Source organism: Bos mutus, chromosome 21, assembly GCF_027580195.1.
Source record: "Bos mutus isolate GX-2022 chromosome 21, NWIPB_WYAK_1.1, whole genome shotgun sequence".
Classification (NCBI taxonomy): domain Eukaryota; kingdom Metazoa; phylum Chordata; class Mammalia; order Artiodactyla; family Bovidae; genus Bos; species Bos mutus.
Window position 1 is genome coordinate 26,270,112 of NC_091637.1, and position 16,304 is coordinate 26,286,415.

Genomic DNA, 16,304 nt, shown 5'->3' on the forward strand with positions numbered 1-16,304 from the left:
CTGATTCCAGCCGCATGTCCCTGGAGTCCTATTAAAGACACTCTTTTAGAAAGAAAAGGAGCCATCAGTTTCCTCCCTTCATTTCTTATCTCTGAGTCACTTCTCAGCTGAAAACAAAAAAATTACCCCCGGGCTGGAGTGACCAAACTTTAAAAATTGCCTTTGATATAGAACACTGTCGGAGAACTCAGAAATTTGAAACACATTTTATCAGCTAGTTCCCCTCTCTCCATATGGTTATGCACCCTTGCAAAGTTCTCCAGTGAAATAAGTGTATTTTAACCAGATGGAAATACCATGGTTTCTTCTCTAGTGGGTTAGCTGTGCCCAGCAGAGAGGCAAGCACGTAAGAGTTTTTCTCAGCAAGTGCTTGCAAAGTCAACAAGTGAAAAGGAAGGAAGGAAAGAAGAAAGAAAGGAAAGAAGAGAGTCCTCCTTGAGGACTTAACTGATGCAGCTCCCCGGCCCCCAGTCTGGAAATTCTTCAAGTCCCTTTAAAGGAAGAACCGTCTGTTTTTTTGCCCTTCAACTTTATACTTTTGACACTGCATTTTCTTTCTTTAAAAAAAAATTATTTATTTGGCTGTCCAGGTCTTAATTGTGGCATACGAGATCTTTCATTGTGTGTGGATTCTCTAGTTGGAGCACCGGGACTCAGTAGTTGTGGCTCTCGGGCTTAGTTGCTCTGTGGCATGTAGTTCCCCAACCAGGAATCAAACCCATGATCTATGCAATGCGCAGCAGATGCTTAACCACTGGACCACCAGGGAAGTCCCAGTTCTGCATTTGCTATACAGATGACGGCTTAGCCAAGGTGGGTCTAAAGCACACTGAAACTATGATGGTGGGTCAGTTCGTGTCTCTTTTGGCCACAGGATCTCCTCCTGTGGGTCATATGGAGACCCTTCCAGCCCGAGCATTCTATGGAAGCTCTAACTAAAGTGAATACAATCATGGTTTGGGAGGAAAGGCCTCCAAGGAGTAGGAGAGCTGATTCCCGGGGTGAAGTGGATCCTTCGGAGTTTTCTGTTGGGTAAGGGGAACAGCTGGTCCTTTTTAGCACAGCCACATTGGAAGCCTTAGCTGTGCATCCTTGGGCAGCCTTGGAAGAGACCTGAAAGACAGCCTGGTGGAGGACCCACGGGGTTAGAGCAAGGCTGACAAGAGCTTGGCAAATGCTCCTACAGCCCTGGGGTAAAATCAGAGAAAGCTCATTACTTCTGACCTTTTGAAGACTGGAATTGGGCAATGGCATGGGCTTGCCCACCAGCTCCACTCTCATTTGGTTCCATTAGGGAGCAGAAGCTGGTTCCAATGTCCTGAGCACAATTACCAAAGCTAAGTTGAACCGTGTGACCACGGTGCTGTGTTTTCAATTATCCTCTCTCTCTCTCCTCTCTTACTATGCTAGGCCTAGAGGGAACACAGGCTCCCACAGAAGTCCAATCCTGGCTTTTCCTCTACAGTCCTTTTGCAATTGTTCCCTTTCTTTTTTACATTTTCCACAGTAACAGGGTTCATTTTGCAAACCCTCTTTGCTCTAGACTGAAGGGTTACTCCCTGGTCCCCAGTGTATCCCCAGCCTCCCATCCCGGGGCTCCACTGGACATCCCACGTGACAGCCACGGCCGCAGAAGTCCTGGTTCTCTCTGGAAAAGCTTATTTTTAAAAACTGACTGTACTCATCAGACACTCCTGCAACGGTCCTCTGGGATTAGCCCAGTTTCCACTGAGGAATTCGATCCTTCTGGTCTCCTAAACCCTACACGCAGCTAACGTTTCCACCACTGGGGGCAGGACATGCGTTTTACGGGGTCCCGAAGGTCTCCACATGTTTGTGTCCTGGAAAATGCTCACTGAGTGAGCTCACCTTTGCTGGGACAGCTCTTGTGGGCTGCGGAGGGTGGGGAGATAGAGGGGGAAGGGAACTGGCTTTGCAGTCTAAGAATACACACAGATGGTGGTAATGCTTGGTGAAAAAGAAGGCAAGAGGCCTTTATTCCAGAGCCAAGCACTGAAGGGGAGAAGAATTTGGGCCTTGACTGGGGGTGACTGGCTCCTCTACTAGACTTGGATGGGATAAAAGGCAGTTTCAAAAAGCCTCTCGGCCTTTGAATGTCACTATTTTCCATAACTTATGCCAGTGGCATCAGAAAGAACAACTAATTCAGGAGGATTTTTTAAGCAAAAAAAGAGGAAGTTTTATTCATTTCTCTAAGTGAATAGATAGTATGGCTTCAGGTATAGCATGGCTTCAGGCATGGCTGTGTCTAGGTGTTGGTATTATTATTATTATTTTTTTTAACGATTTATTTTTATTTTATTTTTTTGCCACACTCATGTGGGACCTTAGTTCCTTAACCAGGGATTGAACCCTCACCCCCTGCATTGGAAGGTGGATTCCTAACCACTGGACCACCTGGGAAGTCCCAGGTGTTGGTATTATATCCTCTAGGCTCATCCTTCTCTTTCTGTCTTCCTTTCTATCTTCATCTTCCTCTGTGAGTTCTGGACCTTCTGTGTTGGCTTCACTCTCAGGCAGCCCTTTCCACAAGGTGGTATGGGCAACTCCGTACTTATAGGTTCTCCATACAGCACCAACAGAAGTCCAGAAGGATTTTAAACTTCGATTGTCTTTCAGTATTTCAAATGCCTAATGGACCAGTGTTAACTGTGACACACACACACACACACACACACACACACACACACACACTTCCCTCTCCATGAGTTCCAGGTGAACTACGGGGAATCCTCATGAAGTTGAACAAAAGGCAACGAGGTTTGGATACATTAATCCTTACAGTGGTGCTGGTGTTGAGAGCTTATAGTTTTGGGATGTTGAATTGACAGAATGCAAAGGAATGCCTGTGTTGGATTACAGTGGCAGGGAGGAGAGCATTTACAATTTGGATTTGAAAGATGACACCCAGAAGTAAAGGCTAGTAATGAGAAGATGAGGGGAAAAAGAGCTACTCTAAAAGCTTGATTTCTTTGTATTCTTCAACCAATAGATATGAGCAATGATATTCAGATTAATGAATCCTCTAGAAATAAGGCAGGTTTTGAGCAAGCAGACCACGCCCTCTGGACTTGGGTTCATGACTTTGGTAAAAGGCAGAAGTGATTTTAAAAAGTTTCAGTGGTTTTGGGGGAGGAAGCTGACTCTCTGGGCTGTAGCTCAAAGAGGAGGTGAGCCTGAGGGCAGAAAGTACTGAGTGTAAAACATTTTGTTCAGGAAGAGGAAGGGCAGAAGAATGGTCCATTGTCAAAACCATGCTTGTTGTTAGCAGTGTTGGTTTGTATGCTTTAAAATCTGTTAAGGAACTTCCCTGGTGGTCCAGTGGCTAAGACTCTGTGCTCCCAGTACAACAGGGAGCCCAAGTTTGATCCCTGATCAGGAACTAGATCCCAAATGCTACAACTAAGAGTTCACATGCTGCAACTAAAGATCCCGCATGTCTCAACTAAGACCTGCTGCAGCCAAATAAATAAGTAAATATTTTTTAAAATCTGTTAAGGTAGCAGTGAAAGTGAAAAATGAGTCGCTCAGTTGTGTCTGACTCTTTTGTGACGCTATGGACACACCAGGGTCCTCTGTCCATGGAATTCTCCAGGAAAGAATTCTCCCACTGGAGGGGGTAGCCATTCTCTTCTCCAGGGAGATCTTGCCAACCCAGGGATCAAACTCAGGTCTCCCGCATTGCAGGCGAATTCTTTACCATCTGAGCCAACAGAGAAGCCCAAGAAGACTGGAGTGGGTAGCCTATCCCTTCTCTAAGGGATCTTCCCAACCCAGGAATCAAACTGAGGTCTCCTACATTGCAGGTGGATTCTTTAGCAACAGAGCTACCAGTGAAGCCTGGCAGATCTCATGTTAAATGTTCTTACCATAATTTTTAAAAGGTGAGGGGAAGATATGAAGGGGATTAAGAGAGGCAGGTAACAAGAAGAGGATATAGATACAACATGTAATTTTTCCAAGATGGACAATTTGAGTATGTTTATATGCTGAGGATAAAACCCAGAAGAGAGGGAGAGATTGAGGTTAAAGAGAGACACTAATCAATGGCTGTGCAGAACCATGGCAAAGATGCAAGCCCCAGAGTCAGATTGCCTGCTTAAATTCCTGCTTTCACTGAGTTCTGTCTGTGCAGTCTTGGGAAACTGACCTAACCTTTTTGTGCCTCAGTTATCTTTCTAAAAATCCCCTTCTCCTCCTGCCTTCAATCTTTCCCAGCAGCAGGGTCTTTTCTAATGAGTCAGTACTTCAAATTAGGTGGCCAAAGTATTGGAGTTTCAGCTTCAGCATCAGTCCTTCCAATGAATATTCAGGGTTGATTTCCTTTAGGATTGACTGGTTTGATCTCTTTGCAGTCCAAGGGACTCTCAAGAGTCTTCTCCAACACCACAGTTCAAAAAAAGATAACTGAGGCACATATCTTGTTTGTTTTTTGGCTGTACTGGGTCTTAATTGTGGCACGGAGGATCTTGGATCTTCATTTCATTGTGTGGGATCTTCAGTTGAGGCGTGCGAACTCTTAGTTGTGCTATGTGGAATCTAGTTCCCTGACCAGGAATTGAACCTAGGCCCGCTTCACTGGGAGCACAGAGTTTTAGCCTCTAGACCACCAGGGAAGTCCCCATGAATTCCATTTTTGTGTGTGTGTATGTGTGCAAAATTAGGATGTTGATGGAGCCTACAATAGATTTTACGAGAACTAAATGGTAAAGCAAATAGAACAGTACATCATAAGCACTAAATACGTGTTGTTGTTGTTGTTGTTGTTCAGTCGCTCAGTCATGTCCAACTCTTTTCGGCTCCATGGAGTGCAGCACGCCAGGTTTCCCTGTCTTTCACCATGTCCTGGAGCTTGCTCAAACTAATGTCCATTGAGTTGGTGATGCCATCCAGCCATCTCTTCCTCTGTCGTCCCCTTCTCCTCCTGCCTTCAATCTTTCCCAGCAGCAGGGTCTTTTCTAATGAGTCAGCACTTCAAATCAGGTGGCCAAAGTATTGGAGTTTCAGCTTTAGCATCAGTCCTTCCAATGAATATTCAGGGTTGATTTCCTTTAGGATTGACTGGTTTGATCTCTTTGCAGTCCAAGGGACTCTCAAGAGTCTTCTCCAACACCACAGTTCAAAAGCATCAATTCTTTGACGTTCAGCCTTCTTTATCATCCACCTCTCACAACCATACATGACTACTGTAAAAACCATAGCTTTGACTATATGGACCTTTGTTGACAAAGTAATGTCTCTGCTTATTAATATGCTGTCACATGGTGTACTCTGCATATAAGTTAAATAATCAGGGTGACAATATACAGCCTTAACGTACTTCTTTCCCAATTTGGAACCAGTCCATTGTTCCATGTCTGATTCTAACTGTTGCTTCTTGACCTGCATACAAGTTTCTCAGGAAGCAGGTAAGATGGTCTGGTATTCCCATCTCTTTAAGAATTTTCCACAGTTTGTGGTGATCCACACAGTCTAAATCTTTAGTATAGTCAATGAAGCAGAAGTAGATGTTTTTCTTGAATTCAGTTGCTTTTTCAATGATCCAGCGGATGTTGGCAATTTGATCTCTGTTTCCTCTGCCTTTTCTAAATCCAACTTGAACATCTGGAAGTTCTTGGTTGACATACTATTAAAGCCTAGCTTGGAGAATTTTCAGCATTACTTTTCTAGCATGTGAACTGAGTGTATTTGTGCAGTGGTTTGAGCATTCTTTGGCATTGCCTTTCTTTGGTTGACCTTTTCCAGTCCTGTGGCCACTACTGAGTTTTCCAAATTTGCTGGCATAATGAGTGCAACACTTTCACAGCATCATCTTTTAGAATTTGAAATAGCTCAGCTGGAATTCTATCACCTCCACTGCTGTGTTCACAGTGATGCTTCCTAAGGCCCACTTGACTTGGCATTCCAGGATGTCTGGCTCTAGGTGAGTGATCCCACCATTGTGGTTATCTAGGTCATTAAGATCTTTTTGTATAGTTTTTCTGTGTATTCTTGCCACCTCTTCTTAATATATTCTGCTTCTGTTAGGTCCATACCATTTCTGTCCTTTATTGTGCCCATCTTAGCATGAAATGTTCCCTTGATATCTCTAATTTTCTTAAGAGATCTCTAGTCTTTCCCATTCCATTGTTTTCCTCTATTTCTTTGCACTGATCACTTAGGAAGGATTTCTTATCTCTCCTTGCTATTCTTTGGAGCTCTGCATTCAAATGGGTATATCTTTTCTCCTTTGCCTTTAGCTTCTCTTCTTTTCTCAGCTATTTGTAAGGCCTCCTCAGACAACCATTTTGCCTTTTTGCATTTCTTTTTCTTGGGCATGGTTTTGATCACTGCCTCCTGTACAATGTTAGGAACCTCTGTCCATAGTTCCTCAGACACTCTATCAGATCTAATCCTTTGAATCTATTTGTCACTTCTACTGTATAATCGTAAGGGATTTGATTTAAATCATACCTGAATGGCCTAGTGGTTTTCCCTACTTTCTTAAATTTAAGTCTGAATTTTGCAGTAAGGAGTTCATGATTTGAGCCACAGTCAGCTCCTGATCTTGTTTTTGCTGACTGTGTATCTTGTTTTTGCTGACTGTGTAGAGCTTCTCCATCTTCTGCTATAAAGAATATAATCAGTCTGATTTCAATATTAACTATCTGGTGATATCCATGTATAGAGTCTCTTGTGTTGTTGGAAGAAGGTGTTTGCTACGACCGTGAGTGAATGAAAGTCACTCAGTTGTGCCCAACTCTTTGCAACCCCATGGACTATACAGTCCATGGAATTCTCCAGCCCAGAATACTGGAGTGAGTAGCCTTTCCCTTTTCCAGGGGATCTTCCCCATCCAGGGATCGAACCCACGTCTCTCACATTGCAGGAGGATTCTTTACCATCTGAGCCACCAGGGAAGCCCAAGAATACTGGAGTGGATAGCCTATCCCTACTCCAGCAAATCTTCCCAACCCCAGAATCGAACCTCGGAATGCGATTCATGGGGTCACAAAGAGTCGGACACGACCTAGCGACTAACACTTTCAACATAGTATGGTACTCTATAGCCTATCGTGTTAGCTGAGTACCTCAGATAACTTGGACTTATGAACACATTCTCAGAACAGAACTGATTTGTATGTAGGGGACTCACTGTTTTCTAGATGGAAGGAAACAGAGTACAGGACTTTGGGATATTGGCAAGAGGGTGTTTGATAAAATGGACCAATATTTAGTTGTGTTAATTGCTCAGTCATGGCTGACTTTTTCAACCCTGTGGACTGTAGCCCGCCAGGTTCCTTGATCCATGGAATTCTCCAGGCAAGAATACTAGAATGGGTAGCCATTCTGTTCTCCAGGGGATCTTCCAGATCCAGGGATTAAACCCGAGTCTCCCTCATTGCAGGCGATTTCTTTACTGAGCTTCTCTTGTGGCTCAACTGGTAAAGAATCTGCCTGCAGTGCCAGAGACCTGGGTTTGATCCCTGGGTTGGGAAGGTCCCCTGGAGGAGGGAAAGGCTACCCACTCCAATATTTTGGCCAGGAGAATTCCGTGGACTGTATAATCCATGGGGTCACAAAGAGTCGGACACGACTGAGTGACTTTCACTTCCACTTTGTTTACTGTCTGAGTCACCAGGGAAGCCCACTGAGTTAATTTATACCAAAGCATCAAGAAGAGTACCTGATATATAGGGTACACTCTCAAATAGTTATTCATTCATTCATTTTGATTCATTGTTATTGGTTGCTATAGACATGTACATGTGTGTTCAGTCATGTCCGACTCTTTGTAACCCCATAGACTGTAGCCTCCACCCCACCCCCAGGCTCTTCTGTCCATGGGATTTGCCAGGCAAGAATACTGGAGGGCATTGCCGTTTTCTCCTCCATGGGATCTTCCTGAACCAGGGATTGAACCTGTGACTACTGTGTTTCCTACACTGCAGGCAGATTCCTTATCACTGAGCCATGGAGGTTGGTAGATACGCTGATAAAATTAAAATGCTAATAGAGAAAACAATACAATGCACCTGGGTATTGAAAAACACTCTTCATTCAAGAAGGTGTTCTCTTGGGGAGATTATATAATATGAAAGAGTTTCTGCATGATGAAATGCTGGAAGACCTCTGCTTTTCCTTATTCCGTACTAGCTGTGCACCAACAGCAGTACCCGTGGGCCAAGAGCATCCCACAGTCTGTTATTCTGGCAACAGGCTTTATTTTGTGGCTTGGGCCTGAGTCAGAACTCTGCAGCATCAGAGCCCCTTTAACCACCTGCCTCATGGACAGGATTCATGCCTGAATCCATGACAGGCACTTCTCAGTGAAGCGGAGCTGAGCTGTGCTGAGTGATGCTGTTGACCTGATGAGTAAAGCCAGTTTTTGACTCATCCCATGGGGAAAGATCTTGATCTTGATCCCATGGGGATCCCCATCTTGATCCCATGGGGAAAGATGACAGAGGAGACCCTCAGCCTGGCCGAGATACTGACCAGGTGTGACCTTGGTCCTGGGGAAGGGCACACAGGTTTTCCAGGTACCTGTTGTGTGCTAAGCCCTTTGGCATGAACCGTCTAGGATTCACCTTCTTTTATACTCAAAACAATCCTGGTGGGTCAACGTTAGGTGAGCCTCCCAACCTCCTTTTAGGCTTTTTATCTGGGAATTGGGCTTCCCAGGTAGCTCAGTGGTAAAGAATCCACCTGCCAAGCAGGAGACACAGGTTTGACCCCTGGGTCAGGAATATCCCCTGGAGAAGGAAATGGCAACCCACTCCAGTATTCTTGTCTGGAGAATCCCATGGACAGAGGAGCCAATTCATGGGCTACAGTTCATGGGGTCTGAAGAGCCAGACATGACTGAGTAACTAAACAGCAGCAGCATCTGGAAATTGAGGGCATAAACATCAACAGTTTTCAGCCTGGGCTCTGAAGCCCCAGGTTTACTTGGAGATGCCACAGGAGTGACCAGGGGTAGCAGAAGGGGACTGGCAGGTTCAGCCCAGTCCTTTTCTTCACTCTGACCCGCTCTATAGACTGGAGTACCCCATACACTCTTGTCTGAAGAATGGCTTTTACATTTAAAAGTCTCACAGGTCTCTGTGATCTCTAAACTCCTACCCGTGATCTGTCCTGCGAATGCTCTTTGTGGCTTTGCATTTGAACCTCTTTCTCTCTGTCTCAGTGTCCCCGTGTGTAGAAGGAGGGTTTGGATAAGAGAAGCTCTGGGCTCTGTGAGCCTGAGAGTGATTGTTGTTGTTCAGTTGCTAAGTTGCGTCTGACTCTTTGCAACCCTCATGGACTGCAGTACGCCAGGCTTCCCTGTCCCTCACCGTCTCCCAGAGTTTGCTCAAACTCATGTTGGTTGAGTCAGTGATGCCATCCAACCATCTCATCCTCTGTTGTCCCCTTCTCCTCCTGCCTCCAATCTTTCCCAGATCAGGGTCTTTTCAAATGACTCCGCTCTTCACATCGGGTGGCCAAAGTATTGGAGCTTCAGGAGGGTGTGGTAAACACTTGATCCCTCCATGTGGCCGGCACCCTGGAAGGGCCAGTTACATCGAATGATGATCTCGCCATCTGTCCTGCTTCACGGACATCATGGCTCAGTTCCAGGACTTGTGTCTTGCTCCACTTGTCTGCAGCAAGTCCCATTGCCTCTTCCCATTTCCTTTCTCTTCCAGGGACCCACGACGTGGTGGCTAAACCCAGTCCAGTCGCCACTCGTCAGCCGAGGGCCAGAGATCAGGAAAGGAAGAAGGGCAGCTTTACCTCCTCCCTGAGGATGGAGCCTCACAGCCGTTCCGGAAAGAGCAGAAAATCCACCAAGTTGCGGTCCATCTCCCGCTCCCTGATCCTCTGTAACGCCCAGACCAGCGATGACAGCTCAAGCCCTGACGAGAGATACCCTGACCCCTTTGAGATTTCCCTGGGCCAGGACAAGGAGGGAATTTTCCACTCATCTGTGCAGCTGGCAGACACGTCAGAGGCTGCGCCCCGCAGCATTCCTGACCTCACACTGTCCTCTGAGGCCACACAACTCCAGGCAGCTGGGAACGATCGAGGCAAGGCCTGCAGGAGGATGTTCTTTACGAAGGTGCGCCAGGGTGTGTGTGGGGCGGGAGGAATCCCGGATGGCTCCTGGGGCCATGAATGAAAGTCAACACATCGTCCTAGTCCAAAATCAGGGAGGCAGCAAGTTCGCATTCTGAACAAGAGCAGGGAAAAGGTTGGGGCAGCACCCACTGGAACAATAACAATGAATCAGGCTCAGTTGACTTTCCTGCCTAAAAGATTCATGAAGATACTGTGTAAGCTCCCCCCACCCAGGTAAACTGAGCCTAGATCCCTGCTGGAAAATGCCAGGTGCTATACACTGGGGAGGTCATGGCTCCAGACAGGCAGCTCGATTCACACCAGTCAAGAGCCTGATATTAATAGAAGCTGACTTACAGGGCCCAGACCCGGCAGGAGCCCATATGTTGAGCAGGGCAAGGACTACAGGCTGAGTGAGTCTGCACTGGAATGCCAACCTTGAGCGTTCTCCAGGTGCCCCCTGCCAGTTCCAACACAGGTGTGAATGAGGGATGGTCAGCAGAGCCACAGGGAAGCAGGAGAAGGGAAACTAAGTAGGGTTTGCTATGCTTAGTCACTAAGTCATGTCCAGCTCTTTGCAACTCCATGGACTGTAGCCCCCCAGGCCCCTCTGCACATGGGATTCTCCAGGCAAGAATATTGGAGTGGGTTGCCATGCCCTCCTCCAGGGGATCTTCCCTACCCAGGGATCAAACCCGGGTCTCCTGCATTGGCAGATGGTTTCTTTACCCTCTGAGCCACCAGCGAAGCCCATGGGTACACTTAGTCAATGTTTACAGAGTACCAACCCAGATTCGGCACTGTTCTATAGAGTTGGCAGACTCAGTCCCTGCCTGTGGGCAACTTTTATTCTAGTGGGGGGAATACTGATGTTAACAACTCAGCATGTGATAAAATATTCAATAGTGAAGAAATATTAAGCAGAATAAAGGGATAGAGAGGGAGATGAGGAGGGGTCCCTGCCCTTTTTGAAAAGGTGATCATAAAGGCTTCTCTAAAGAAGGGACATTCAGGACCTGAATGAAGAGAGCAGAGAAGTGAGTCATATGAACATCTGGGGGAAGAGCATCCAGGCAGAGGGAACAGCATTTGCAAAGACAGGAAGAGGAGAGTGTGCACAGGGTATCCAGGGAAGAGGGGAGTGGGGAGGATGGAGTCGGGACGGTAGCCAGTGTCCACCAGACATGGAGCTTTACTCTCAGAAGGATGGGAAAACATGGGAAGACGGAGCAGGGGTGCTGGTGGTTTAATTGCTAAGTCAAACCCAACTCTTTGCAACCCCAGGGACTGTAGCCCACCAGGCTCCTTTGTCCGTGGAATTTCCCAGGCAAGAATACTGGAGTGGGTTGCCATTTCCTTCTCCAGGGGATCTTCCCAATCCCGGGATCGAACCCGCATCTCCTGCATTGCAGGTGGTCTCTTGCAGGCAGATTCTTTACCAACTGAGCCACCTCAATAATTTTAACAAGCCCTCTGGCTCCAGAGCAGAGAGTGGAGCCTAGGGAGGCCAGTGAGCAGAACTTTGACCATAACCCAAGCCAGAAGTGATGTGGCTTTTTGAGCAGGTCATGGCAGTGGTACTGTGGATGGTCAGGGTAGGTATTTGCTTTCAAGGCACAGTTAGCACCATTTGTCCATGGGAGGATGAAATGTGGCAAGTTTAACTGCAAGTTCTGCCCTGAACAATCCCAGGGGAGGAAGATGGTGTGTTCTAAGATGGGAAATATTCAGAGCTGCAGAAATGACCAGTAAAAGGTGAGATGCCACCAGAAGGACATAGGATTTGGCAACACGGGGGTGGGTGGGAGAGACTCCCAGGTGGAGGGAACTGCATGAGCAGAGATGCAACAATGAGGAGGCCCCAGTGCTGATGCATGGGCTCCATGCACAGAATGGTGTGTCTGGAGCTATGTTCTGGGAGCCTGTCTAGTGGCAGGATGCTGGAGACCTGGGGAGGCCAGATGAACGGGCAAAGGGCAGGAGACTGGCAAGGGGTCCGGGGCAAGCCTCACCTTCTCGTCTCTCTGTGAGTCACGTGTGCACTAAATACTTTGGTTTAGACAGTGTTTTCACAGTTCTATCTCACTGACCCTTTCCAGGGAAGGAGATCACAGCAGCATTTGTATGTCAGGGGCAGGGGGATGAAGTACGGCCTAGGGGCTGGAGGTGTGGGCTCATTAGTCTGATTGCTTGGGTTCGAGTCCAACTTTCCCAATTAGTAAACTGTGTGTTCCTGGAAAATTCACTTTACCTTTTTAAATTTTTTAAAATATATATTGAAGTATAGCTGATAAACTGGAGGAGGGCATGGCAATCCACTCCAGTATTCACGCCTGGAGAATCACCATGGACAGAGCAGACCGGCAGACTTCAGTCTTTGGGGTTGCAAAGAGTCGGACATGACTGAACGACTAAGCACATAGCTGATAAACAGTGTTATGACATTAATAGTGTCAGCTTTACGGCACAGTGATCACACATGCAGATGTATCTGCATGCTTAGTCTCTTCACTCGTGTCCTACTCTTTGCAATCCTGTGGACTGGAGCCTGCCAGGGTCCTCTGTCCATAGGATTCTCTAGGCAAGAATACTGGAGTGGGTTGCCATTTCCTTTTCCAGGGGATCTTCGTGACTCAAGGATCAAACCTGTGTCTCTCATGTCACCTGCATTGGCAGGTGGATTCTTTTACCACAAGTGCCACCTGGGAAGTCCCTATACATGTATCTATTCTTTTCCAAATTCTTTTCCCATCTAGGTTGTTACATAATATTGAAAAAGAGTTTCCTGTGCTACACAGTAGGTCCTTACTGATTGCTTTAACTTTTTGTGTGTCCGTTTGCTCATCTATGAGATGGAGACTTTTAGTACGATACATACTTCAGATGAGTTTTATGAGGATACAGTTATAAGCATTTACACAAGAAAATCCACCATGCAATGCACATTGTTGTTGTTGTTTAGTCACTAAGCTGTGTCAGACTCTTTTGCAACCAGATGAACTGTAGACTCCTCTGTCCACGGGATTCTCCAGGAAAGGATACTGGAGTGAGTTGCCATTTCCTCCTTCAGGGGATCTTCCAGACCCAGGGATCAAACCCACGTCTCCTGCATTGCAGGCAGATTCTTTAACATCTGAGCCACCGTCCTGTGTCAAAAGTGCCAGGGTAGAAAGGTCCAAGTTGACGGCTGGTCCCAGTGTCCTTTCCTAGAGGAGCCTCTGTGTCCTCAGGAACACCCCCACCCTGTCCCTCCTCGCAGGGACTCACTACTCCTCGCCCTGGCTCCTACCCTGCCCTGCACCCAGGCGTGACTCCATTGGCCCAGGGGGACTCATCAGCCTCCAGCAATGCCATGGTTACACTGATTTCAAAACAACGTCTGGAAAGAGGCCCTATGACATCATGCCTGTCTCTAGAAACGCCTAATATGAAAATTAAAAAAGAGGAAGTTAGATAAACAGCCAACTGAAAAAAGGAATAAAAGCCTTATTGGATGTGTTGTGTTTGGCACGACCAGGACTAAGTCAGTCACCGCCCAGGGATGTGCCAGAGCTGGGCAGGGACGTGTAGAATCTGAAGCAGACATTTGGATCTGTGCTGTGCATTGAGGGTCCAAAGGGGCTTCTTCTTCAAGGTAGCGTCCAGAGCCCTGGGGAAGAGTGTTCAAAGTCAGATTCCCCAACCTAGTAAATAGAAACTCAATGTATCAGACCTAGACTTTATCTTTTATGATTTTTTAATGGACTTTTCTTAAAAAAATCTTTAATACATATTTTATTTAATCCAATATATCTAAAACATTATTTCATTAATATAAAATTATTATCAAATGATATCAAATAATTATCAAAGTATTTTACATCTCTTTTTTCATACTAAGTCTTTTGAAATTAGGCATATTACTTACATAACATCTCAGTTTGGACTAAGAACATTTCTTTTTTTTCTCTCTTTCTTATTTTTTAAATTATGAAGTATGGTAACACATTTAAAAGAGACTTGGAAAATACAGAACAAAGTTACAGATAGTCCTACTATATATTGCAATTATTTTTTTAAGTAGATAAATTAAGATTTTTAGTTGGGGTTTCCAGAGAAGGAAATGGCAACCCACTCCAGTACTCTTGCCTGGAAAATCCCATGGACGGAGGAGCCTGGTAGGCTGCAGTCCATGGGGTCGCTAAGGGTCAGACTGAGCAACTTCACTTTCACTTTTCACTTTCATGCATTAGGGAAGGAAATGGCAACCCACTCCAGTGTTCTTGCTGGAGAATCCCGGGGACGGGGGAGCCTGGTGGGCTACCATCTATGGGGTCACAGAGTCGGACACGACTGAAGCGACTTAGCAGCAGCAACAGTTGGGGTTTCAGTATCAAACTCTGAAAAATTAATAGAATGAATATACAGAAAAGTAGAAGGATATGGTAGACCTGAAAATCACCCTGAACCAGTTCAACATAATTAAGATTTATATAATTTTCACACAACAGTAGCATACAAATTCTATTCACGTTCCCATGGACTATAAACTAGGACACACTCGAACATATCCAGGGACATAAAACAAGGTGCAAACATTTCATAAACCTAGACTTTTCAAAGGAAGGAATGCACAGACTCCTCGGCTACTCCAGACCCACTGTCTTTTTCCAAATGGAAAGAGTATTTTTAAATGCCCTCTAAGTAGAATATGGAATGCATTGAGAGATTGGGATTGATATGTATACACTACTGATACTATGTATAAAATAGGTAACTAACTAGTGAGAACCTACTGGATAGCACAGGAAGCACTATTCAGTGCTCTGTGGTGACCTAAATGGAAAGGAAATCCAAAATAGAAAATCCAAAAAGGAAATCCATATGGACATGAATTTGAGCAAAGCCCTGGAGATATTGAAGGAGGAGGAGCCTAACATGCTGTAGTCCATGGGATCGAAACGATTCGGACATGACTTAGCAACTGAACAACAAAATGTGAATGTATAGCTAATTCACTTTGTTGTACAGCAGAAAATGACACAACATTGTAAAACAGCTATATTCCAATAAATTTTTTTTGAAATTAAAAACATTAAAGTTATAAATCAAGGTAAAATATTTTTTAAGATATATGTTCTATCCTTCTTCCTTGACAAGCGCAAGTACTTGGACAACCAAGGTCAAATAAGTTCTTGGATTTTTTTCTCTCTCTTTCTTTTTAAAATTTTGTTTTATTTGGCTGCTCCAGATCTTAGTTGGGGCACACAGGGTCTTATAGTTATGGCATGTGGGGATGCAGCTCCCTGACCAGGGATCAAACCCGGGCCCCCTGCATTAAGAGCACAGACCTACTGGACCACCAGAGCAGTCCCTGCTATTGGATTTCTCAGTGTTCTGCACTAGGATGGGGGGCCCTGGCTCTTGGCCACCGGCCATGTCCTCTTTCTCCTTGTACCCCCTGCACTGCCCAATACCACAAGAGGTCTTACCTGCAAGCATGTGGACACCTGCAATTCTCTAATCTAGGAAGTAACCACCCTGGCATCTCTCCAGCCTCAGACTGTACACAGAGTGGTATTATTTGCTCTCAATCGGATAGATCCAGGGGAGAGAGACTATGGGGTTGGGGACACAAAGGTCTCTGGATGCAGTCTGACCCCTCCCATCTCATTTGTTTCTCAGTTTCTCTCTAGCTAAGTACTAGCAGATCACCAAAGAGGCCTGAAGCAGTGTTTATCCATCTGAGAGCTGGCGCTCTTCATGGCACTGGATGAGATTGGGTACTGGCACATGCTAGTGACTCTATAAATATTGTGCAAAGAATGGTTGCGTAAATGAACATAATGAGGCCACCCTTGACGTCGAGCTTCTATTGACATAGCCTGAGCTAGCATTGGGTTTTTTTTGGGGGGCGCCAACCCATGGGTTTACATTGGACATTGCTTTTGGCATTCCCACTGGTTGGGGTCTGGAGTCGCTGGACACTCCTTCTGGGAATAGGGCGGCAGCAGATGAGACCAGACCTGGGGCAGGTCCTCCCTTTGGGGCCGCCTTCCTAAGAGGACTCAGGATGCTTTGATCCACATGGGAACAGCCTTCGTTTTGTGGAAGACCCTGCTTCTCTTTATGAATTCAAATTACTGGTTAGGGCAAATCATCACTCGCGCAGAGTGACTCAGGAGGCACTGAGGCCGGAGCAGCCGTCTCAGTCTCTGGCATGT

At 45.9% G+C, this 16,304-nt stretch overlaps 1 protein-coding gene across 4 annotated transcripts in view; it reads left to right on the plus strand.

The window, feature by feature from the left end:
- Window positions 1–16,304, plus strand: part of IL16 (interleukin 16) — a 114,732-nt gene that overhangs the window by 22,927 nt on the left and 75,501 nt on the right. For all 4 annotated transcript variants that reach the window (XM_070358445.1, XM_070358444.1, XM_070358442.1 and 1 more), the window contains exon 2: window positions 9,690–10,102. In XM_070358445.1, the coding sequence (XP_070214546.1) occupies window positions 9,690–10,102 (413 nt within the window). The remainder of the gene's footprint in view (window positions 1–9,689; window positions 10,103–16,304) is intronic.